At 39.6% G+C, this 26944-nt stretch overlaps 1 protein-coding gene across 5 annotated transcripts in view; it reads left to right on the top strand.

Annotated features, from left to right (window-relative positions):
- The window catches only part of LOC124134856 (protein enabled homolog), a 68834-nt gene extending 50097 nt beyond the window's left edge, over positions 1-18737 (top strand). For all 5 annotated transcript variants that reach the window (XM_046499925.2, XM_046499924.2, XM_046499923.2 and 2 more), the window contains 6 exons: positions 4982-5034; positions 9180-9460; positions 10353-10538; positions 11838-11992; positions 12815-12954; positions 13315-18737. In XM_046499925.2, coding sequence (XP_046355881.2) covers positions 4982-5034; positions 9180-9460; positions 10353-10538; positions 11838-11992; positions 12815-12954; positions 13315-13343 — 844 coding nt within the window. In that variant the 3' untranslated portion in view covers positions 13344-18737. The remainder of the gene's footprint in view (positions 1-4981; positions 5035-9179; positions 9461-10352; positions 10539-11837; positions 11993-12814; positions 12955-13314) is intronic.
- Positions 18738-26944: the final 8207 nt, after the last annotated feature.

Genomic DNA, 26944 nt, shown 5'->3' with positions numbered 1-26944 from the left:
CTGATGCCAATCACATGAACTTAGGCATTGAATATAGGTAGAGCAGAGAAGTTAGGAGATGGTTGGGTATTATTAAGGAAATAGGAAATGCACAGTGATAATCTGTCCATTTGAAAGTTGTCATACATATCTGTTATGAAATTTAGTCTTGTTCATAAAAGAAACCAGTAAACAGTTTGGCTGATTTTGTGCTTGGATGAACTCTATTTAACTCTAAATACAGTCCACCTCACACATTGCAAAGTTGGATGAAGTAAGAAATCTGCTGGAACAAACCAAAGTGTGGATACCAAAATGATAGTAATGAGTGTTATTGTTAATATGGACCCGTGAAGATCCGGGGTAGAATAGGTTTTCAGCAACTCATGTTTGCCGTAAAAGCTGACTATGCTTGTCGTAAGAGGCGACTAATGGGATGTATATCATTGATCCCAATTGCGTGAATCGATGCTCATGATATCAGTCACTGGATTGTCTAGTCAAGGCTTGATTATTTACAGACTGACTATAGCTGCAATACTGCTGAGTGTGGCATTAAACAACAAACAAACAAACAATATTGTTAATATGTATCACTGGTATAATGAACTGATTTCAAAGAGGTTTTTTCCACATTCTTCACTCTAATATTAAACAGTGATATATATCCTTATGAGATTTTATTTGGGAGATTGGATTTATTGAACAATATATATGAACAACCTAAGAAATTGAATAAACTTTAATGAAGAATGTTCCTTAGTTGTATGAAAGTATTTTGATAAAAAAAAGTTAGATAATATTTATTGCAATACATTCCATTAAAAAACAGATGCAATGTAAAACATTGCTACAGTGTAAATGTACAAGAGTTAAGTTCTTATTGATATGATAACGCGTACAGTAAATCTCTAATGTAGATTCTTGTTGCTTATTGGGACTTATCCCCTTTCCTGGTTATTCATCCATTCATTCTGGAGCATTCTTGCACCACCAGTTAATGAACAACAGCATCCTAAGAATCTCTTCTCGTCCATAAAAAGTCCTGGCAGTCTAACCAGTCAATGAATGAATCAGAGTCTAGCCAGGCTCCACGCAGCCATAGACAACTGCAGCGCTGAGCTGTGTACAAATACTGTGGCACTGGTGCCAAAACACCAAGCCTGTCTCCTCCCACTGCCGGAATGAGCTGGCCAGTGCTGAGAGGTGATGCTGGTGTGGAGTGTTCGAGCAGGGGAACTCACCAGACTGGAATGTACCATTCCTCACACGTGGGTGTGGGTGTGGGTGTGGGTGTTAGAAATAGGGCAGGAGTGACTTCATTCACAATCTACAGGGGTTATCCCCCATTTTTGGGAAATTCCCCATATAGAGTTGCAAGACGGTGTTCTTAAGAGAGCAAAGCTAGTTGTCCTGAGCAGTTCTTTGACAGGATTCTTTGAGATAATATCGCTTGTGTTTTATACGGAATAACCATGGTGTACACTTCAACACAACTGATTGTGTATGTATGAATTTCTTCCTTTATGTTGATGTATGACAATTTGTTATGGCTAACACTTGCCTGAAAATAGAACAAACTTTAAAATATTGATTTTTGAATGTATTATGATTGTGAATGAATGTATCTCTGTGTGTAGAAATGACAAATGTGCTATCTATCACAGCTGATTGTGTTTGTAGTGGGGGTGGGGGGCGGTAGGGTAGGCTAGTGGTTTTTGTGTTTGCTTGTCATGCCAAAGACCCATGTTCAATTCCCCACATGAGAACAATATCCATTTGTGGTGACCTCCGCCATGATATTGCTGGAATATTACTAAAAATGGTATAAAAACATACTCAATCACTAGGTTTGTAATTTACTTGTTGTTTTTAAAAAAACAATTTATGTCTGGAGATAATCACTACCTTGCACTTGAAATCAAGCAAGACAATATTTTACTGATTTATATATTTGTCTTTTACACTTGTTGTCATACTGTTATTTACCTGTATCCTGTTGAAATATATTAGATGCCCAGGCAACATGACATGTTTAACCTTATAACACCTTGATGGGGAAGTAGCTATCACACATACATGTGTAATCACAAACAGTTGTCATTGGGGACTTGAATGCACCTGAAGAATATTTAAGCAGAAATATCTTTCAAGGTAGGATAGTACTTAGCACAAATAACTTCATCGGACAAGTACCGAAGTTTGTAAATTTGATGAAGAGCGTGTTTTTATCATGTCTGAGAAAGCATTTGACAAGCAATTCATCATCATCAACAAGATGGAAGAAAGTTTTTATAAACTGCAAATGTCAGCAACATCTATGGAAATCCCCTCAGGGCTCTGACGGTCAGGCAATAGACATTGCCATGACATCAGAGGAAGTTGAAAACATTCACATGTTGGAGTGGGACATGTTCAAAAGTGATTGTTGGTGATAAACATTCAATGGATTGTTATCAAGTTTACTGCCCTGGTATATGTTTGCATGATGAACATATTGTGTATGAAGTGGTTACGAACTACTACCTTGTTCCTTATTGATATTTCTAAAAAGTATTTATTGGTCTATTTAGTGTAATACAATACATTTCTACACTGAACCTCACCCTGTGAAGATCCGGGTTAGAATGGGTCTTCAGCAACCCATGCTTGTCGTAAGAGGGAACTAACGGTATCTGGTTGTCAGACTTGCTGACTTTGTTGATGCATGTCATCGTATCCCAATTGAGTAGATCGATGTTCATGATGTCTGGTCCAGACTCAATTTACAAACCGCCGTCATGTAGCTGAAATATCGCTGAGTGCGGCGTTTAACAACAAGCAAACAAAACATAGACAACTTCAGTTCAACCAAATTGTCTGTTGTATTTCATAACTTAGTCTTCCAGATATGTTATTATTTTCTTGACATTGAATGAATAAACATGAAAAGGAACGTAGCACTGCTTATTGATTATGGGAATATCAGATAATATCACATTAAAATAGCCAGAGGCAGACACACCAACCCTCAGAAAATGAAGGCAAAGTGCCGTAAATCACACTAATTACTGTATAGGTATGGCAACATGTATCACATGCAATGCCATATTACCTGCTTATGGGATGAATACAACTTTTTAGACTAATCATCCTGGTCATTTGAATGTGATCAATCACAGTGGTCTTCCCCGGCAACAGGCAGGAAGAACATGTAGTGTGCGGTGAGGCTGGCTGGCCCATGCTAAACACAGACTGCTGCAGTGCCCATATCAACATGGTGTGCTGGGCCTGCTTACCTGCTCCACACAGTCCTACATTTGTGTTGTCTTCTAAACTTGGTGATCACAGTCAGTGTTAACTCAGTAAATAAGATGGACAACAAGAAGAGTGTGAGGTCGCAACAGTCTATCAAACGTCGTTTCATGAACATGTAAGTCTGTTAAGCAAGTCATGGTCATGTTTTCAGGTAGCTTGTGGTGACAGTAACGAGGAAGTCATTAAGAAGCACATGTTATTTGTGTATGGCGCAGTGGGACTTGTCTTTGATGTTCAGGTTGTACTTATCTTATTGTCATCGTGGGAGTTGGTAGAGAAAGTGGCTTATAGTGTCGTCTTTCAGTGACTGTAACTGGGAGTGATGGAGGCAGCTGTAGCAATGATGGAGGAATTGTAATTATGGTTGTTTTTTCAATAGAGGAACTTCTTTGTATACCTTTACATGTTCATAATCTTGGGGTTTTGACAGTGTTATAGTGCACAAGGTGTTAATGTATCTTCAATTAGATGTCTTTCAGAGGGATTGTATGTGTTGATGACAATACAAGGTAGTTCTGGAATATGTGTTCAACCATGCGATTAATGAGTGAATATTATTTATGATATTGTTTCAATTTTATGTCTAATAACAGGTGTGATTGTGTCATGTGTAAGTGTTGTTTTTAATATTGCTCAAATTCTATGGCTTACGAATGTGTTGGAGTGATTGTGAATTAGTTTAAATGATTCTTGAATATTGCTCCAATTTCATGGCTTCAATGAGAAGGACATTGTCATGATTCTTTGCGTGATTTTAATGTCATTGCTCCGATTCTGTGTCTAGTGGCACCCTTGGATTGATTGTATATATGAGTACTTTGTGTGTTAGTATAAATAATTCTTGAATATTGCTCCAGTTTCATTGCTTTGATGACAATGACCTGTTTGAATTATTCTTTGTGTGATTTTAATGTCATTGCTCCGATTCTGTGTCCAGTGACTCCCTTGGAATCAATGATTGTGTATATGAATACTTTGTGTTGATATTTTTTTAATATTGCTCCAGTTCTATGGGTGTGTATAATGGTGTGACTGATATTGTTCCAGTTTTACACGTAACAGCACTTTCAGAGTGGCTGTATGTCAGTGTAAATATTTGTATATATGGGTGTAAATATCTGTTCATTAGTGTAAACAGCATTAGAAATTGGCACTTGTCCTATAGTCCTTGCAAAACTACCCAATAGTTAAGGTATCGTATATGTTATCATTGTAAGGACCAGTGGACTAAAAGTGTTAGTTTCTACCCCTGGTAAATATTGCTGTTGCTCAATGCTACTTTTCACAAATAACTTATGCATGAAATTACCCTATTCTCTTTGTAATCAAACAATTGTTGAAGGGGGATGTGTTGGAGTTTCAATATCGTTTCATCCATCAGTTCATTCTCTCTGGGATGCAGCTAATGTGTAGATATTGAGAGTTATCACGAAAACAGAAATAATCAACCAGTACAAACACATTACATCTTACTGGGATGTAGGATTCCTGTGTGGCCAGTTGCGACTGTTCTGCGACTTGTTGCTCAGTGTACTCTTCATCCCTTTCATTGATTGCAATTCATGTGGGCATTATAATGAAATTACTGTTGAGATAAAGTAGGAACGGTGCCAAAATTTAGGTTTGTTTATACTTTGGTATTTATTTAAAAAGTTATGTTTTTAACCGAAATTTGTGGACTGTAACATATGTGTTGCTGTTTCAGACTTCATCGCGACGAGTTCCAGACTCACAAGCGACAGATGTCTGGTGGAGGAGGTAAGTTTGCGTTCCTGTCTTAAGCACTGTGTCCACCTAAACATAGTATTTCCTGATCCCATGAGGGCTGTTTGCAGGATATGCTGACACCAGTACTATATGTTTGGTAGTGCTTGCAATTAAGGGGGTCCTTGAGGTTTTATTTGAATCTTGGGACCCCATAAATCTTAAACTTTTACATGGGGCACGGGTGGCCCAGTCGTCTAAGGCGCCGCAATTCGTTGTGCAGAGTTGCATCACCTGCAGAGCTGCATCACTTCGGGCATTCCTCCCACATTAAGCTGACACGCCGTGATACAACTTGAATACTGTTAAAAAACTCACTCACTCACTAAACTTGTATACTGATAGCTTATGGGGTAATATTGGCAGTAAAAACTCATGTGAGAACAATATATGTTATGAAAACAATGATTGCATCATGTTGAGATATTGACATACTATTGTCATGGAACTGCACCAGGATTTAACTGATACGTGTATATATGGCAGTCTCACATTACATGGAGTCCAGTTCAGTATTAACACATAACTATGTAACCAGACCACCAGATATGATATGTGTATGTTATACATCCTGGAAGGTGGTCACATCCTTATGCCAGCCATAGGTGCGTGCTTGCTCAGCATCAGATGGATAGGTCATAAATAGTAAAATCTGATAAGCTACTTAGGTCAGCTTTTCCAAGCATCTATCATGGACTTTAATCTGAAATGTACCCTATTGCAATTCTGACACTGAATATAGAACAATTCTCACTACCCATTCTTGACGCAGAATAATCACCCCCCACCCCTCAACCCCCACCCACATCTGCTATTTATACAGAATAATTTCTAGTACCCATTTTGACACAGAATAATTCCCCAGTACCAGTGTTTGACACAGAATAATAGCCCTGTACCCATTCTTGACATAGAATAATTTCCCATAACCTATTATTGATACAGAATAATTCCCAAGTACCCATTCTTGAATATTCCCTAGATTTCACTAGTGACACATCATGATTCTCAAATACCTATTCTTTACACAGGATAATTCTGTGGTATCAGTACCTATTCTAGATACAGGAAAGGTCCCCAAATTTCCATTCTAGACACATCTTTCCTCAGAACACATTCTTTACACTAGAATGCTCCCCAGTACCCCGATCGTACACAACAAAGTTTATTAGAAACCACTTCTCCTAATGGATATCTAGTATCATTCCATGATGATATCTACTGTTATCTAGTTGCAGAAGAGTATGGATAGTCCTTGTAGGTCGAGCTGTGCTCATAGTTATGTTGTTTGTCATACACTTAGGCTGCAGGCCACCATGCTAGATCTGTCATACACTTAGACTGCAGGCCACCATGCTAGATCTGTCATACACTTAGACTGCAGGCCACCATGCTAGATCTGTCATACACTTAGACTGCAGGCCACCATGCTAGATCTGTCATACACTTAGACTGCAGGCCACCATGCTAGATCTGTCATACACTTAGGCTTCAGGCCACCATGCTAGATCTGTCATACACTTAGACTGCAGGCCACCATGCTAGATCTGTCATACACTTAGGCTTCAGGCCACCATGCTAGATCTATCATACACTTAGACTGCAGGCCACCATGCTAGATCTGTCATACACTTAGACTGTAGGCCACCATGCTAGATCTGTCATACACTTAGACTGCAGGCCACCATGCTAGATCTGCCATACACTTAGGCTTCAGGCCACCATGCTAGATCTGTAATACACTTAGACTGCAGGCCACCATGCTAGATCTGTCATACACTTAGGCTTCAGGCCACCATGCTAGATCTGTCATACACTTAGACTGCAGGCCACCATGCTAGATCTGCCATACACTTAGGCTTCAGGCCACCATGCTAGATCTGTCATACACTTAGACTGCAGGCCACCATGCTAGATCTGTCATACACTTAGACTGTAGGCCACCATGCTAGATCTGCCATACACTTAGACTGCAGGCCACCATGCTAGATCTGTCATACACTTAGACTGCATGACATCGTGCTAGATCTATCATACACTTAGACTGCAGGCCACCATGCTAGATCTGTCATACACTTAGACTGCAGGCCACCATGCTAGATCTATCATACACTTAGACAATGCAGGCCACCATGCTAGATACGTCATACACTTAGGCTGTAGGCCACCATGCTAGATCTGTCATACACTTAGGCTGTAGGCCACCATGCTAGATCTGTCATACACTTAGGCTGTAGGCCACCATGCTAGATCTATCATACACTTAGACTGTAGGCCACCATGCTAGATCTGTCATACACTTAGACTGTAGGCCACCATGCTAGATCTGCCATACACTTAGACTGCAGGCCACCATGCTAGATCTATCATACACTTAGACAATGCAGGCCACCATGCTAGATACGTCATACACTTAGGCTGTAGGCCACCATGCTAGATCTGTCATACACTTAGGCTGTAGGCCACCATGCTAGATCTGTCATACACTTAGGCTGTAGGCCACCATGCTAGATCTATCATACACTTAGACTGCAGGCCACCATGCTAGATCTGTCATACACTTAGACTGTAGGCCACCATGCTAGATCTGCCATACACTTAGACTGCAGGCCACCATGCTAGATCTATCATACACTTAGACAATGCAGGCCACCATGCTAGATACGTCATACACTTAGGCTGTAGGCCACCATGCTAGATCTATCATACACTTAGACTGCAGGCCACCATGCTAGATCTGTCATACACTTAGACTGCAGGCCACCGTGCTAGATCTGTCATACACTTAGACTAGACGCCTCCATGCTAGATCTGAAATATACTTAAACTGCAGACCACTGTGCTAGATCTGGGAAACACCATTCTCTCACTAACTGTAATGCTGACTATGCCTGGCTTTGTTAACACTGACTCAAAAGCACACTTGACAATGCTTAAACAGAAACAAAGTGTTTCTATGAGGCACCGAAAAACATTGTGATTTTAAGAGGCTCCTACAAACAACTTTTTTATGATGTTTCTGCTTGCACAGCATATGCTACAAAGTAACCTTTGTTGATCAAATGAATAGCAAATATTATCAGTTTGGTTTTGAAAGAGCAAGAAATTAAATATATTTGTATGAACAGGTCAAATTCATACTTCCTAGAAATGAGCACATAAACAAACCAACACCTCTATCGAAGCTATTTTCATCCTCTTAGAAGGTTTGAATCAAATAAAGAGTTTGCTGTAACTTAACATTGCCTGTTGAAAACAATTACGTGAATCACCCTACATACTGTGCAGAGAGAGTGAGCTTACAAAAATTCACAAAACCTTTGGAGGCTTGATGCAATGTAAGGTATCAGAAAACGCTTCAAAGCCTATTGTCACAACACACTGCCGCGAAAAACAAGTGAACAAATATGTGCATGAATTACATAGGATGCTTCCAAATAACATCGGTTTGAGGTGTAAGTCTGTATAGGTTCTTATTGCAGACAAGGTTAGGATAGCCTATTAGCCACAAGACAATGCTCTGTTTACCATGATGTCTGTAGAGTGAGTGAGTGAGTGAGTGAGTCAAAATTCATGTCACATTGGCATTATTTCAGCCATGTAGCGACGAGAACAAGTTGATATGTCCACAAGTGAGTCATGAATGCAAAGTTATATTAAAAAACAAAATATCAAACATATTTAGGGATTTATACAGTTTAATAATGTCTGTAGAACGCAGCTTGGGAGACTCCTGTTATGATAATGCATTAGTGGTTAGAATTGTAGCATTCATTCAAGCCAGGAAGTATTTTATATGGGCCAATTTTGCGTGTAGAATCTTCCGCTGGGGATTCTGGGTTAGAATAGGTCCCCACCTAGTTTAGGGGCAACTAGTTGGCTCAGGTGGTCTGGCTCAGTGAACTTCGTTGATAGCTTGTCCTCATACCCCATAGGTTTGATCCTTCCTCACAGTATCATTCACTGGATTATCTGGTCCAGACACAATTATTTACAGTTCGCCATCATATAGCTGGAATATTGCTGAGTGCGGCTTTAAACAACAAACAGAACAAAAAGCATGTAGAATCTTGTATTGTTTGTTCTGCTTTTGGTATTGGTATTTGGTATTTCTTAAAACTGGCTTCTTTTTATAACAGTTCCAGGAATGCGCGACTCTCAACCTCATGACCCCTCCCCAGTGGTGCCGCAGCCTCCGCAGGCTCCATCGGCACCCCCAGCTCCTCCAGCCCCACCCGCTCCACCGGCTCCTCCACCAGCCCCATCTCCAGGAGGTGCACCAAGAGCACCCCCACCGCCAGGAGCAGGTGCCCCTCCACCCCCACCTCCACCACCACCAGCTTCCAATGCACCTTCATCATCTAATCAAGGCGGGCTAGCAGCAGCCTTGCAAGGAGCCAAACTGAAGAGAGTTGCAAAGGTAGGGTATTCACATTGTATCATGATTGGAATTGATAATCAGGGTCGGTTTATCTTTGTGAACAGGTACAAAGGTCTCCAAGCAAGTAAAGAGATTTAGAAAAGGATATACATGTAGCTCTAACGCCACTTTGTTTCTCTGCTCACTTTATGAAAATCAGTATACCGTATTCGACGTAATAAGCGCCGGGGGGGCTCTCAAAATTAGAAATAGGGGGGGCTTTTATTAGAATATTTATTTTGGTGAAAAAAACAGAGTTGAAAGATAAATTTTGTGGTTTATGCTGACAGCCTGAAATGTTTATGAACGACAGATATATTTTTCTAGAATTGAATTGCCCATAATTAAGGGTGCATAAAACACACGAGTGCGTATTGTATGCGAATAAATAAGTCTTGTGAACATTGATCAATCGGAAGGGGTGCTAATTGGGATTGTTCACTAGCCAATATATTAGCACATACCGCCACAGGCGCTTATTAGAGCGGGGCGCTTATTACGTCGAATACGGTAGTTGTTATTCCTCACCTTCATAGCCCAGAGACAATCTCAGTTTCACACCTGGTACTGATTACAACAGCTAGGCTTACAGGAGAAATGGGCTAAACACTGTAGATCCTTTCAACTACAATATATCAATTCCAAGAAAAATTGTATGGATACCACAGGAATCAAACTTTGCGATCAGTATAATGAAATTTTACGTTGTTTTTCTTACTATCAAACATCCCGCTCTCAATTTAAATTCGCACATTGAAATTTTATGTCATTTTTACATTCACTCACTCACTCACTCATGCAGTCAGTCGACAATACCATCAGTATCCTTAAGCATTAAGTTGGATCAACTTTGATGACCCCCTGCACTGTAGTGTCTGTCTGTGTATTGCAGCCTGAAGAGTCAAGTGGACCAGGCAGTGTGGGAGACAGCAGCGGGGGTATGGGCACATTGGGTCGTACCTCCGGTGGGGGAGGTGGTGGCAGCGGCGGCAGTGGTGGCGGCGGCATGGACAACATCATGAGTGAGATACAGAAGAAACTGGCACAGAGGAGAGCAAAGGCAGATAACTCTGGACAGGTACATATGCTGTTGTTTGACAAGTATTCATGTCACTGCAGCTCACTGCAGCTAATATTTTCACAGCAAGCACTTCACTGGTTATTTGTTTTGCCATTGGTTATTGATAGAGGAACTCTATACTGTTTACACTGATAGTTGCATCAGGATGTTGGATACTGGCCTATTAGCAGCATTTACAGTGGTGGGTAACCAGTGGTTATTGTGTATTGTGAAAACCTGAGATTTATTAAAGTATGCTGTATTCACAATAGTAAAGGCCCTTGATTTGTGAATGGGGATTCTATTCTATACTATTGTTGAGTTGTCAGAGATCCAGAAGTAGAGAACAGACAAATGTCAATGAAACTAAATGTTTTTCGAGAATTGTGACAAGGCAATTATATGACCTTTGTACACTGTTGCATTTTCTGTAAAAAGATCTGTCATATACATTAGAAAATACACACTGTCATGTAAATATTCAGGCTTGGTACGGGGCACTTCTAAAGATTGCTTACAGATAAATCTATATGTTTGTGAGGTTGTGCTTATTGATGTGGGACACTTAATACAGTGAATATTAAGGCTGTAACGATTCACCGATACTCAGCGATACTTAGTACAAACAATACTTGAATTGTCAATTTGTGAGATCGCAATACACTATTATAGAACAGGAACTAATAGAGTTACCTCCTATAAAGTAGCATAGCGCCACTTGTAAGCATTGCAGAACACAAGGATGTGGTAGCTGAGGACACGCCAGCTAACTGTTACGTTTTATAACCATCCCTTCATCTAAAACTGTTTTATTCTTACGGTTTTCTTTGTTAAAGTTTTTGTGATAACAATAAATAAATGTATGAAGAAGGAGGTTTTAGAGCTGTATTTCAGTGATTTCATCATTTCTTACTATTTGATGTGTTTCATGATACCAGCGGTATCGTTAGTCCGTATTGTGATACAAATCGTATAGCAAGATACCTGGCTCTACTCAGCTCTAGTGAATATGACAGCCCATTCTCGACCATTCAACATGCATGATAGAACCTGCCTTTCAATAAGTTCATGCATGATGTCACTGTTTCTTTGTAACAATTAACAATTCAGGACTATATTCTTCTCTGTCTTTTACACAAAAATGATGTTTATAACTGGCAAATAATCATTATGATGTAAGTTAGTATGTTTGTGATAAACCCAACATATCTGATGGTCTACACTGTGCAATGGCTGCCACACTAATAAACATATCATACACGAACAAAACAATCACTCTTTTCATTATAATGTGAATGTTTCCTTACTGTGATTCAGGATGATAGCAGTGCGGGGTCAGAGCCAGCAGCCACGCCCCCTGCCCCAGCCCCCGCAGGCGGGGACGCAGGGAGAAGACCATGGGAGAAAAATACAGCAGCACAAGGCAACGGGAAGTTTGTTAATGGATCCGGATCTCCTAAACCGCTCAGAAAGTAAGAGTCTCTTCCCATGTTACACATTTGATTCCTGGTGCTCAACCTCTTTGTGGCTATGCTCGGAGGGCTTACAATGTGTGACCAGGTTGATACTGTGGCATAGTATTCTGTTATCTTTGATCGTTGCTGATGTTGTCAACCTCATGTCTTCTGTCCAACGTTTTATTATTTACACACTGTTGTAATAGAGCGAGAATATTGTTCACTGGGGCATGAAACAACCTACTCTCTCTTACTCAGTTACTATTACTGTATTCGATGTAATAAGTGCCCCTCTCTAATAAGCGCCCACGGCTATATTTGCTAATATATTGGCTAGTGAACAATCCCAATTAGCACCCCTTCCGATCAATGTACACAAGACTTATATATTTGTGTATTATACGCACTTTTGTGTTACATGCACCCTTATGGGCAATTAAATTCTGGAAATTATATCTGCTGTGTATAATACGCACAGACTTTTCTTTTGTATCATTTCAGGCTGTCAGCATAAACCGCGAAATTTACAGTCTTTCAACTCTGTTTTTTTCAACAAATTTATATTATAATAAGAGCCCCCTATTTCTAATTTTGAGAGTGCCCTGGGCGCTTATTACGTTGAATACAGTAATCAACATTGTCTACCTGGGTTGATGGGACAGATAGTGGAAAACGCTTTCGCTTCAATTCCTTAAGGTACAATGTGTGAAAGCAATTCTTCGTTTAAGGGGCAATGGTCCCACAGTTTGCTGTGTTAAACGTTATTGTCATATTATAACAAACATTACTCATTGGTATTCGGATGAAGAATTTATGACTATATTTCTTTACTTTCAGACGCAATCCCTCCCTGACAGGTCAGGAGAACTTGAGTATGGCCGTGAATGGATCCTCTGGAGACTTGGAGTCCTTGAAACAGGAGATCTTAACTGAGATGAGAAAAGAGCTGCAAAACATGAAGAAGGAAATTATAGATGGTAATGGGAACTACTGTCCTTCATAAATTTGGGGGTTTGGGCTGGGGGCAGAGTTGCATCCCTTTGGTACGCCAGAGAACGTGGGTTTGAATCCTGGTTTGCCCCAATTATGTTTTAAGGTGTGTCAGCACCATTCCCATGCTCGTGGGTTTCACCCGTGGTAAATGTGCCACTTTGACCTGCATCACTTTGGGCTTTTCTCCTACATTAAACTGATACGCCGTCATAAAACTGGAATACTGTTCAAAGCGGCAGTAACTTCTATTGAATAGTAAATATGAAATTAGGATGTAGACAAGTGGTTCTCCCATTGGATCAACTCAGGATTTTGTATCATCTTGCTAAACCCCTTTGTTTCAGTAATCCGCCAAGAGATCGGACACAGATAAAGACTGTTACAGCAAGCGTGAATTGCTCATCATGTCATCAGTTTTTATGTCGTCAGTGTGGTGGACGACGCCCCCAGCGTACAGTGCTGACACAGAGCCAGGGAACATCTTCCAACATTGATCATCATCTCCTGTTCCATTAATACAACTACACACAGACTGTACACACGAATACACCACTCAGCTCATACACACAGGAATGCATACTCATGTCTTCATCCCAGCTGTAGCCTCATCAGATAATACTACTGGGTATGCTGCTATCATCTTAGACCAAATCAGAGATCACAAACCCGTCGACCATAACCAGTACTCCGCTTCGCCTTGTAGACGTGTGGCATCAGAAATACTCCACTGTTAGCAATAGGAATATTGATTGTAATCTGCATGTGAATATTGATTATGATCAGCATGTATCATTAGGGAAATGGGATCAAATATCCCAAGGATGTTTGCCCTGAATCTGTAAACTAACTTGTCTTAAGGGGAGATAATCTGTATATAAAAAGGCACCCCCAGTACAAGGAAACAATTCCAACAGAATATGAATTGTGTTAGTAATATAATAGGTTGCTGATATCACATGCTTCCTTGTTCCTTCTGTTAATAATAGTTCATGTTAATGTAATGTAGCCCACAGACTGATAGATCTTTGAGAAGTTTTAGAAAGCTGCACTCACACCTTTTGCTTTGCAACCATTAGCTGTCATAGATGAAATATAATTATATATATACGGAGTAAGTCTGGTAAAAACAGGTGAAACTTGTATTGTAAAAATATATTCTTAAATATTCAAGTGTGATGCATGGACTCTGATCAAAATGTAGAGTGTGAGTTGCCTCTGAGGGCAGTGTACATGCTACAGTTAGTCTAGCATTTAGAGGAGCTAGGAATGACAACAGAAGCTGGAGGAATGAGATCTGCAGATCAAGTGCAATGTAATCGGAGCAGCAGTGCATTGTGGAAACTGCCTCCGTTGATTGTCCTGTTGTTGTATTAATGGACCTGGGACACTGATAGTTTTGGTGACTGGCATAGTGTACTGTGTAGATGCGACCAGTCCGAACAAATGAAGCTTGATGCTTTGATAATGAACCAATGGAGAACTCTGCCAATTGTATAAATCTTTTCTATTTTAAGGTGTAATATTATCATGATCTTATTATGATTTCACTGCATGTCCTCCTTATGCTGGCATTATGTTCAATTCTGGGGGAGCAGGTTACAGGACTTGCTGTAGGAGAAGGTCATTGGTTGGTGTATTCACACAGGCTCACTTCATGATGTGACAATACTTAGAGCACCAATTTGCATGTAAGACCTACTCCTCACTCAACCTATTCAGTGTGTCATTGGGTGTTGGGCACAGGGGCCATGTTGTCTGAGGCATCAAATTCGCTATGCAGAGTTGCATCCCTTGGGCATGCCAGAAACGCGATCGTGGGTTCGAATCCCGGTTCCCCGATTATGTTTCTAGGTTTGTTAGCACAATATCCATACTTGGGGTTTTACCAAAGTGGAAAACGTCTGAGACCTGCACAAATTTGGGCTTTTTAAGCTGGCACTCCATGATATAACTGGAATACTGTTCAAAGTGGCTTAAACCAAATTCACCCAATCACTCAATATCATTGACATATTAATCACACCAGGTTATCATTCAGGGATAAGTTGATCAAACTTTAATCCTCAGCATTTATAGTTGTTATTTAATAGAAATTCATGTATTAATTTCCCTAATTAGACACTTTACTGTTTCTCGGTGTGTTTTTTCAGTGACTATTATGCTAAAAAGGGAAGTTCTGTTGACTGCTAAAACTTCAGGAGTACACACACAAAATCTGTGCAAGGCACAAGGCTGATATGGGTTTCATGTCCACAATGTTGACATTTGTCACTTATTTGTAAAGGGCATTTCTACATTGTGCAGTCAGGGAAGAAGGGTCCTGTAGTGTGTAGCATACTACAGATGGACATGATGTTAGCATAGGGAGGCCTTGTAGAGGTGTAGAAGTCAAATGAGGTGTGTTGCATCTCTCACTGATAGGACGACTCAACTCTCAGTCAATGTGGCGAAGGGCAGCTCGGATGCCATGACAACGCTGTAGTACCTTGATCAGACATCATCTTCTACAGATAATGTCAGCAATTTTTATAAATTGAATTAGTTTACCAAAGAAAATGTCCTTCAGTATCTGTTTAAGACAGACACAAATTCTTTATTTGATGGTTGAAAATTGAAAACTCGCTTGGAATGTACTTGGTGCGCAACAGAGACTGTGCACCAGTTTTTTATGTTATTTTGTGATACACTGCAAATTCATTATTAGTAATTTGTGTAATTGATAAGAATTGGGTAGAAATGATAATTGTCCAAAAATGGCCACTAGATCCAGCCTTGGCGTTTGAGCTGCCTCGAGTCCAACATACCTGCCTATATGATATGAGCATGTTGTATTGGTCAGTGTTTGATAATGACACCAAAGAATCTTCACATTCTTGATGGTTTAGAGTGTATGCTCATTTACTGTGTAAATACTGTTATTGATGTGGAACTTTCTCGCACTGTTTATCTTGCATCTAATGACTTTTCATGTAGTGGATGAATGACAAAGCTTGTATTATTCCCTATCCCTGTGCATGCCAATTGTATTCTAGCTGCTAGAAGCTACCCCTTTGCTCAGTACTTGATCTCAAGACAAACCATGGGCTGAGGCAACTCATGCTTGCTTTGGTGGTGTTTCATCAACAGGAAGAAATGATGTTGAAAATTTCAGTAATTGTTTCATGTAATTGGACTTTTCTTTTAAGGAAGTATGACTTATTCAGTTTTCATGAATCAGTGAATCTTTTATGATCAAACAATCTATATTTCTGTTTATGAAAATGAGATTTTCTTTGGACGTTTGTTTACTTGCTATCACTCCGTGTTCTTACTTTTAGGTTAAGGGGAGACTGGGCTCTGGAAAATTGGCACTCCTAGCCAGTTTGACTTGTGGTTAACCCTTTGTGTAAATCATATGATGAATATCAATCTGACATGAAATGAATACCCCAGTTACAAAGAGGCAGTGTCTTATTTTCACAGAAAGCATGGCAAAGTGTTGACCTGGGCTAAAGGGCACAATACCATGGACTGTGATTCCCTTTAAAATTTTATTGGTTTTCATTTAGCACAGCTCTCAGCAATATTCCAGCTATATGACAGCAGTCAGTCCATAACCTTGTCTGGACCAGACAATCTGCCTATTGAAAAATGGAGGTTATTTCCATTCACAATGACCATGTGCTTAGAGTGGCATAAAGCTATTATTTGATCATACAGAGTTACTTCCCTTGTACTGGACAGCCAGGTTTGTGTAAGGCACTTGTCATGATGTGCGGGTTTCCTCAGCCCTGGGGGACACGCCCATGAAAATCATACACATAATATAATTAACCCTTCCAGTGATAACACTGACACATCACAAGTAGGTGCTATGCTTGATACTAACAAAAAGCCTCTGATGGCTGAATAAATAATCAGTAACATTGCTCATGTAGTTTTAGTCAGTATTGAAAATGAAAGGCTCTTGCTGTTAAACTAATACTTTGACAAGCCATTTAAGTCCACAGTTATATGTGATTTGTAATTAGAAGCCCATCTCATCATCATCTTGTTATACAAATCAAAATTTCAGTCTATCAGTGTACATACATCTGTGTGTGTTTTGGCCTTTTCTGCTGAAATTTTGTCGATTGCCTCAATTTAAGGATAGCTTTTAACTGTGCATTTTTACTTCATTTCTATGAAAACAAAGAGAGAGCTGATTTTTCAAAGATTGTCTTTGCTAATTACGAGTCTTCCAGACCAGAAACAATCATTGATTTGAATGATTTATTGCAGCGTTGATATCACAAATAACTACCATTGTACATGTGACAGTTTTTTTGTCTGACAATTCAATATTGAGGAATATTGATACTTAACAAACAAATATTTTTGTTTTCATTCAAGATTTTCTAAATTTTTAAGAAAAATCATTATTGTATTGTGTATTTATGAATTTTTCAAAGGTTGCTCTCATGACTTCTGTTATTGGCCAGCGTTCCTCAAACCAATAATTCGGTTACTTAGAACTGTACACACTTCATATCTAGTAGCAAGTATTCGCAAATATTCTCGCTTTTAAGTCGCTTGGAGAAATTGTTTTAATTATTATCATGTCCGATAGAATTTGTAGTTTCACCAAAATGTTTATGAATTCATCCCTTTATCCTTGAAGATGTGTTTATTTACTGATTTCTTGTGATGTTTATGAATTTTTTTTGCACATAATTTTCCTTATCAATTTAAGTATCTGTTATGTATCCTGTAAATATTCACGACTATTTGATGACCGTGCCTGTGTTTATCGTTTTGCATGATTGATATTTAACGAACTGTAATAACTAATCAAACTGGATCTACATCCCATATTCTTCTTATTATTACAGATATTATGTTCATTATTATTTTTATTTATGTTATACATACCATATATGTTTCCAGTCAAGCCACTCCACTCATTATGCAACAGTAAGCTGGGAGATTGCAAGGGAGACAACCAAGTCTCATTAACTTAATGCTGGCCTCTGTGCTTGATACTTACTGTCACCTTTCCTGTTCCCATGCTGTCACTGTAGCCGGTATTCTGCCCAATACTTGCGTAGTAGGCAGTGATTGTAATTATGCCATAGGAACTCAGTTTGCATTTGGTGCCTATAGCTCCTATTAAAGTTTAGATTTGAGGGCATGTCCTACATCAGTTTTAAATGTTGGACAATTGTATTACACTTTAATCAGCTTCACATTTTGACAGAGGAGAGTGTTTTATGTCCATAAGAAATTACATCCTCTTGCAGTGTGTCGAGCTGAATGAATAGTAGTTATAGTGTTGACGCCCTGCACCGACGACACAAGATTCCTCATGTGGAGATAATTGGGTGATGCCCATTCCTGGAGTCCTTAAAGTAATATGGAAAGACTATTGCGTAATTCCGCGTCAAACTATCACCCGTCATGATCATATATACTCCATGTACACCTATCTACTTATTTAGATATGCCCCTTAATGTGTCAAATGTGGTATTTAATAGTCAGTTTCTTTCATTTCAACTTCAAAGTTCATAGACTTTCTTTTTGAATTGATTTCCAATTAATAGATCTGGCTATGCCTTGAAGACTGAACTTTATTAAACTATCACAGATATCTCAACAATGTGTTCAGCTTAAGACTTTTTTGTTCTCAAATGTATGAGTAAGTGAGAGTGTCAAGGAAGGTCAGTTGATTCAGTGATTCAGAGAAAGATTTCCATAATCCTAATGCTATAGTGAAGAAATCTGGAAAAACTTGAGGGAAGCATACATTTGTCTCAAATCGTGGTAAAAACCCACTAACTCAACAGGTTGATTTCTTCATGTGTGTCAGAAGGAAATTCAATACTTAAGATTTCATTTGTCATAAAATCCCCTTTTATGTTTGAAAAAATTCTGGGCACAGCGAATGTTTGGGACCGAATCTGCTTTATTCTACTCAAAAGAAGACGTTAAGGATAATCCAGTTCTTTCATATTGCTATAGTACTATAGCAATCTCATTAAAATCAGATCTTAGTTTTCACTACTGCCAAACAAAGATCTGAGGACATCCCATTACGGGTCACGTCCTTTCGCGAACTTTGACCGACCAATGAAATGTCTGACAAGAAATCGACATTAGCCAATTAGAAGGCAGCTTTCTCGAGCTTTACGAAACTGGTTTCAAAATGGCGATTTTCGAAACATTTTGACGAATTCTCGATTAAAATTTTTATAACTCATCAAAAGAACATTCTGGAATGGCTTACAGATGACCTAGTTTGTATGGATATAATCTTTAAACCCCTAACTGTTGTTCGGAATACCCTCTGTTTAATATTTCGAGGTTGCATGATCAAAAAACACATTCCGACTGTCACTTTCATGATCTGGTAAGCGACGCTCTGATTGGTTGGATGAAAGGTAGTTCCAACGTGACCCGTAATGGGATGTCCTCAGATCTTTGTTTAGCCATAGCGAGAACTAAGATCTGATTTAAATGAGATTGGTACTATAGTAATATGAAAGAATCGGGTGATCCTTCAATTTCTTTTGAGTTGTATATTCAAATCCCATTTTATCTCATTATGCAAGTATTATCAGGTGGACAAAACAATATGCTCAATTCTCCTTCACTCAGTATTTTATTGTAACTGAGGAGTTGTGTGTCAAAATTCATTTCGGCTGAAAAGAAATACATACAAAACATCAAAATCCCATTCTTCCATCAGATTGATAGTTTCAATACATGAACATACTTTTGATATTCTTTCACTGTTCGAGTCTTTATGGGATAACTTGATGTGTTTTGGGTAGGTCATGAGATATGCCATACTGATAATTGTACATACTTGTGTGTATATTTCATTACCTCATAATATAAATACAAAATATAGTAAAGTGTGTGTCTTGTCCTTTGAGATGAGGGGTAGTTGGTCACCAAATGATTGGTCATTAGATGTGTTTTGAGCAAATAGAAATGGTCAAAATCCCATCTGAAAAGCTGTGTCTGTATTTAGATTTCTGTTTTAATAAGAGAAGACTACAACTTGTTTTGTTTTTCTGTTAATGGTCTTGTTAGACAACAGTAGATAAGTTGTAGCATTTTTTTCTACCCTTTTGCAAAGCAGAAGAAATGTCTTCATAAGATCTAATTTCCTTGTTAATTTGCAGACAAGTAATGTTAAAGGTTATGGAATGAGACAAGAAGTGGGTAAGAATGGTCATTGCTTACAAAATGGATTTAAGGGGTTTTGAAAGAAAATGGACAGGGAGGAAAATTATGAATTTATTCCGGCCAAAAATGTAACAATTTGGAGTTTTCGTTTGATAGTTCTTTTTTTCCGTTTGCAACAAACAGTAACTGCTCAGAGAGCTTGCCAAGCTTCATGGCAGATTTTGCGTCAAGGCCAGTATCGATTATTTAGCATTATATTCATCTGATTTATGTACATGTTATTATATCCATAATTCAAACCAACGCCCACTTCCATAAGTGCTAATACACATACCATAATACTTCCTATAGTCAATGAGACTAACACTACTGAATTGTAATTGGCTAGTGGTCTCAGCGCTGATTGTTGGAAGATCACTGACAAGCGACAAGTTAAGTTGCCACTACATAAGATCAAGACAAATGAAGACCTATTTCTGTACTGCAAGTGTTTTATTACCACTGTAGGGGATCCTTTGAGGGTGAGAGGGTTGTTCAAAATGCTCGTCATTCGACTTTGATCTGGAGAAGCACATGGAATTGCCATAGATTAGAGAAGTCAAATTTGTCTGTTCATTCTCGACTTCTAGACATCTAGGACTGTTCTATAGCCAGTATGACTGCTAAGTGTTAGTATAACCTCGAAGCATGTTAAAGCCATTACTCTCACCAATAATTGTGAATTTTGTATTAACCCCTGTATCAGAGGGTTGCTGCTGCTAGTTGTAGGGTAATACATATTCTCTGCATGGCATCACTGCTGGTCTTTGATAATCCAATATACATGATTAAAGCTCATTGTATTCAGTGTATAAGGTTTTACAACAGAGTAATGTCTACTGCTGAACACTGATATGTCCCATATCTCAAGGAGTCTAATGTCAGGAATTTCAACAACAAAACTAAAATGTATGTGTGGTTAGATCGGTGGAAGTTCCATACATACGAGGATATGTCTTGTGGTTAACCAATCTTCATTTACAACAATTCCATAGCAACAGTGATAGCATCATGTTTTGATATTTATTTATGAATTTATTTTATCAAGTTTTTCGCTTTGGCTAATTGAAGACAATTGACCGGAGGCCAAAACTATTCACATTAGTATTACACAAAGCTGTGACTTCTGGATGCTGCATCCTTCTGATGTTAATGCAGTTTGGTTATGTGAGTCATGTTATCATTCCAGTCCACAAGGAGGCACACAGTTGCCTCCCTTGGTTCAAGGACAAAAGAATGTAATTGCTTGAGACGAGTCACTTAATATACAGTGCTTTTGCTGAAAATGTTAAAGGATGTGTGGTTTCTCTATCATCATAAATAATGTGGGTTTTAACTGAAGGAACTTATATACACTGGATTCTGCAGTTACTCAGAATTACACAATCGAATGCCAGTTTTCCTATAACTTGCAATGTTGATTTTGTGATACCAGCTAGTATCTACCATAAACTCATCATCACAGACACTAAGCGCTGGTCAGTGTTTTCAGTTAAGACCCAGATGAATTTGTGGTATAAAGGTGTACAAAGAATAGCCTTGCTACTTTTAGCCTTTGGTTCCTGGTATTTCTAAACTATATTTCCTAGACTACTGTATATTTTATAAGGAGGACATGATTTTGGAATGCTAACTTTATGAACATTGTCTTTAATGAACCAATTTTCGAGACAGTTCATTTCTGTGGATTTTTGTTTGTTTTTGTGTGTATGTTTCATTGTTTACACTGCTTTTTATTAAGATGATTGTATTTGTATTTAACCATCATCGAAAAATAAAATGTAGCATCTTTTGTTTTTGTTTTTGCTTCAATGTGAAATGAGAAGGATCTTAAGTCGGAAGATCCTTATTGAAAAGGTCCATGTTTGGATCAGTTGATGGAGATAAAGGCCTGGAAAGTATGGTAATACCAGTATCTTTACTATTTCTCTATTGTATGTATTGTATTGTATCCATGTGTGTGGGTGATGGTGAAATGGGGTTTAACGTCACGTCCAAGACTATTGCACTTCTATAGCAACGTGCATGTACGTGTGTGTGTTTGTGTAGCTGCTTGTACTAGTCCGGACTGATGCCAATTATTAGTGCTAGCTCACTGAGATACCATGCCGCAGTTTAACATGAATATCCCACTCAGACACAGTATACTGACTCCGAGCCAACCAGTCCTTGTTTTAGCCCCTTAATGCCGAGCGCCAGGCAGGGTAACAACAAGTACCATCTTTTAACGTCTTTTGGTATGACGCGGTCGGGGATCGAACCCCGGACCTTCCGCTCTCCGGGTGGACGCTCTACCACTAGACCACGGAGGCGGTCTGATTTTGAAAGGAAACATCACTGGACAGCATCACATTGACCACGGAGCCGGTCCCATGTGTGTGGGAATTCCGTGGGGCAGAATAGTATATGCTTCTTGTAAGAGCCAACTCACAGGTGCTTACTACGAGCTCACTTTACTGATCTACAAATGGGGTATGAAATGCTTCTCATTGTCTTGTCAGAACCATAATGCTCCTTCCGCCCAGCCCTTTCTGTAATGCTGTAGCCCTTAGTAAAGCAAGTCTAGATTTTCCACAAGTTCAGGTTCTGAATCTTCCATCTCATTGGGGTTCCTTTTCAGTTTCTAGCAAAATGTCAAAGACTAAGCGTTATATGCTTGTACTGGCACACCCATAAGTGTCTTGCATCTGGGGTTTGTTTTGGAGCAGATCAAGTACCCATTTCCATGGTAAGTAGAATATCGGGACTACTTGTACTGTTGTACTGGTTCATCAAGGGTTCCATGAGCTGTAATGACGCTTACTGACAGTTTCTTGTCCAGGTGGCACACGGGCTAAAGTACTGCAATTTGCTGTGTCAGGAGGATCTGTTAGTCCCTGGTTTGAATCCATGATCCCTCCAGATGGTTTATCTGACCATTTGTCGGCACCGTGTGGTTTTCACCAAATTTACAAACCTGTACACCTTTCATTCAGGCTTTGCACCAACATTAAGCTGGTAGGAGACGCATTGGAGAACAGGCCTGTAATCTAACTCAAGCACTCACAACTATATGTTTAAGTGTTCAACACACTATCATATATGCGAACACACTCCCAGTTCAAAATATGAACTAAATTTTTAACTAAATGACCCAAGGACAGATATTCTCAAAACTACACTCAGGAACAGGGATCTAGAGAAATTGCAGACTAGAAGTTAAGTTCATCATCACCCAAAGACCTGACTTCCTGTACAATATGTAAAGTCCTATGAGTGGAATGTTACAAAAGCAGCTCACACCTTCACTCTTGTATTTACTGTTCAAGGGGTCTTAACCTAAAGATCACCGCTGTGGTCAAGTGGATAGAGCCTCTGCCGAAGAGCGGAAGGTCAGTTGTTCGAACCTCTGGCTGTGTAATACCAAAGAAGTTAAAAGATGGTACTTGTTACCCAGCCTGGCGATTGTCATTAGCAGATAAAACAAGGACTAGTCGACGCGTAGTATGTATAGTGTGTCTTGAGTGGGGTATCCATGTCAAACTGCGGCATTGTATCTTAGTGGGGTAGCACAATAACAACAGCATAAACTTATTTAGTGCAAGGAAAAACTTGATCAAAAGGGCCTTTGTTATGAAACGTGGTGACCTCGGATACAGTTACGTATCTATATTCAGAGGTTCGGGACAATTTGTAATAGAATGAAGCAAAGGCCATCTGAAGTTTACTGACAAAGAAATGGTGAAATACTGAACTTCCTCATTGATAACATCTACGTAAATATGGGGGTAAGACATTTAGGCAAGAAGTAGGCATCCCCATGGGCAGGCACCAATTGTACACCCCTTCTTCTGGATCTGTTCTTAATGCATATCAAAACAAGGTAATTTGTCCAAGAAGTTCAACTTAATGATGATCTGTTATCGTACAAGTAGCCATTTCCCTCCCACTGTTTACCCACCTGAACGAGAAATAAAGGAGACCAGTGAGACTGTTTCAACTGTATCAGTTTTCGATCTATAAAGATTCGGTGTGACAAAACACTCTCCACAAGATTGTATGACAAGAGGGATGACTTCAACTTTCCAATAGTCAACTTTCCCTTTATGTCGAGCGATATTCCAGCAGCCCCAGTCTTTGGTGTCTACATTTCACAACTTTTGAGATACAACCGAGGATGCTCTTACTACCAAGATTTCAAAGTGCGTCATACGGCACTTGCTCAGAAGTTGTTTAATCAAGGTTACAACATTCAAGGCCTTAGTAAAGCTTTTAAAAATGTTTATGGTAGACATGTGGAGGACATGCCCAAATTTGACGCATCAGTGGCAAAAATAATGTCCGATGCAATTCCCTATTTTGACATATATTCCCGTGTGGTTTTTTTCAGGTGAAAAAATGATTTGCTATTGCATTTGTTGACGAGTGCCACCGATGGGGCAAGATACGCTCACCTTTTCGCGAACCACTGGTATCATCACTAGTTGATAGTGATTCATAAACACATGCTCATGATACAGTCGGAATGGCACAATTGACTGCTTTATGCAGAGATTTCTATTGGATACAGAAATTCTTTTGTCGCTTTTACACCTTATCCCACCAATACACAAAAGTTCATGTCAAATAAAACTTAACATATTTTAGATATACACATTTTGTTTTACGCTTATTTCGAACTATCCACTTCTCTAAACCTGAATACCCCAAGCTGTATATATGTTCAAGTAATTCAATGTATACCGGCAGTTAAGTGTTTGACGAAGGTTAGCCCGTTAAATGTAGTAATGCTTGTCACACTGTTTTATTTGGCCTACACTGATAAGGCGATACAATTATCATCATATTTGTCTCACCGATATTTTGCTATTGTGTATACCGTAATACCTGTAAATAGTATAACCTTCTTCACAGTAGGGGCGCTCGGGTAGCCTAGTGGTTAAAGCGTACGCTCGTCACGCCGAAGACCCTGGTTCGATTCCCGACATGGGTACAATGTGTGAAGCCATTTCTGGTGTCCCCCGCCGTCACATTGCTGGAATATTGCTAACAGCGGCGGCGTAAAACCAAAACTCACTCACTCACTCTTCACAGTACACATGCCCCAAGGGCAGCCGCTGCCATGCACAATATTCCCTAGTGACGTCATCCTATTGTTTTTACGGAGACCTGCTTTCGTAGAATAACCTCTTACAAGGACTTCCTACAGACTATTTCTGCCCAGGGATATTCTACAGAAAAGTCCCGGGTCGTCCAGAGGTTAACATTAATAGGGATCTGACATGTTTTGAATGGCCCCAGTTTGAGATCTATTTTGCTGTTGAACACAATCTACACAACACACATAACAATGCTAATGGAATGTGAGGAAATGTTTCTTACATTCCAGTGGGGTCGGACCTGAAACTTGCGTACTTGTATCCTACTGAGCCACCAGGCTTTAGAGGAGCTGGTAAATCAGAATGCTTTTAAATATCTCCATTTCATGTACACGAACGCCATCAAGATGTATATTATGCCCGTTACCTTAATGAAATGAGTTGGAAACATAAAATTGTTAATAAATGTTGTTTCAGATTTTTCGTTCGGTTTATAAGTCAGATGAAATACCCTCCCTCAGGATTGGCTGAGAATCTAAACATTCTGGGCAGGAAAAACCCGCGGGCCGAAGGAACTTGAGTTTTCCCCTCCCAATAGTTTTCACATTCTCAACCGGTGTTAACCCACAAAAATAAAATGATGGTGGGCTCCATCTAAAAAAGCGTATTTAATGTTACGACAGTGGTAACTCCATATTTGGGCAGGGGACTCTGCTTGTCGTAAAAGGCGACTAACGTGGATCGGGTGATCAGGCTCGCTGACTTGGTTGATGCATGTCATCGATCCAAATTGCGTGGATCGACGCTCATGATATCAATCACTGGATTGTCTGGTCCAGACTCGATTATTTACAGACCGCTGTCATATAGCTGGAATATTGCCGAGTGCGTTAAACAACAAACCAACCAACCAACCATATTTGGGCCATATTTACGACAGTCTTAACCCTAGGATTGCTTTGTGGAACGAGACCCAGTGTCCAGACATTCCTGGTTTGCGAGTCCTGCCAGAACCCTGTCTGGGGCCCGTCACATCGCTGGGCGTGTCCCCGACTGTCCTCCCACTCCCTTATTGGAAACATTTGATAAACGCCGTGATGTTATCTACAGTAAACAGACACACTGAGCTACGACACACTGACACACCGTATTCACGTCGCCACAGATCTAATGCCCGTACTGTCAATACACAATGTCAGCTATAGATTGGCTTTGTTGTCGACCTTGCGATTATCGTCACGGAATTTCAACCCAAAGGTCAGGCTAAGATATACTCTTGAAAAAAAGAAACGCAAAACCGACAATTTGGGCCATAAAAGCGGACGTTAGCGGACCAGGAGGTGCAAAATGAAGAGGTTTAATGTGTTATAGTGTCAGTGACAAATTTCTCGGATCAGAATGATAACAACAATGTCATGCAAACCATTAGTCGGGAAACACGTACGATTCGGAAAACGCACCCAGTGCATTAACAAAAGGGCAATGGAGCTGCACGTACTGTACGTGCAGCAGCACTGTGAACGGTATGAAAGTGCAGGGTTTTTGATTGCCTGGCATCTGCGTCAATCGAACAGTGACAGTTCAACAACATGCCAAGTGCAAAGAAACAGCGTCATAGGCCGCTTGGTTTGATAGGTTTGGTGTGGTAGCGTTATGATGTGGGCGGTTATCTCTCGTCATGGCAGGACAGGTTTGATCGCCGTGAGG

This window comes from Haliotis rufescens, unplaced genomic scaffold (genome assembly GCF_023055435.1).
Source record: "Haliotis rufescens isolate VD_foot unplaced genomic scaffold, xgHalRufe1.0.p SCAF_3, whole genome shotgun sequence".
Taxonomy (NCBI): domain Eukaryota; kingdom Metazoa; phylum Mollusca; class Gastropoda; order Lepetellida; family Haliotidae; genus Haliotis; species Haliotis rufescens.
This window is presented reverse-complemented; position numbering and strand designations above follow the sequence as displayed.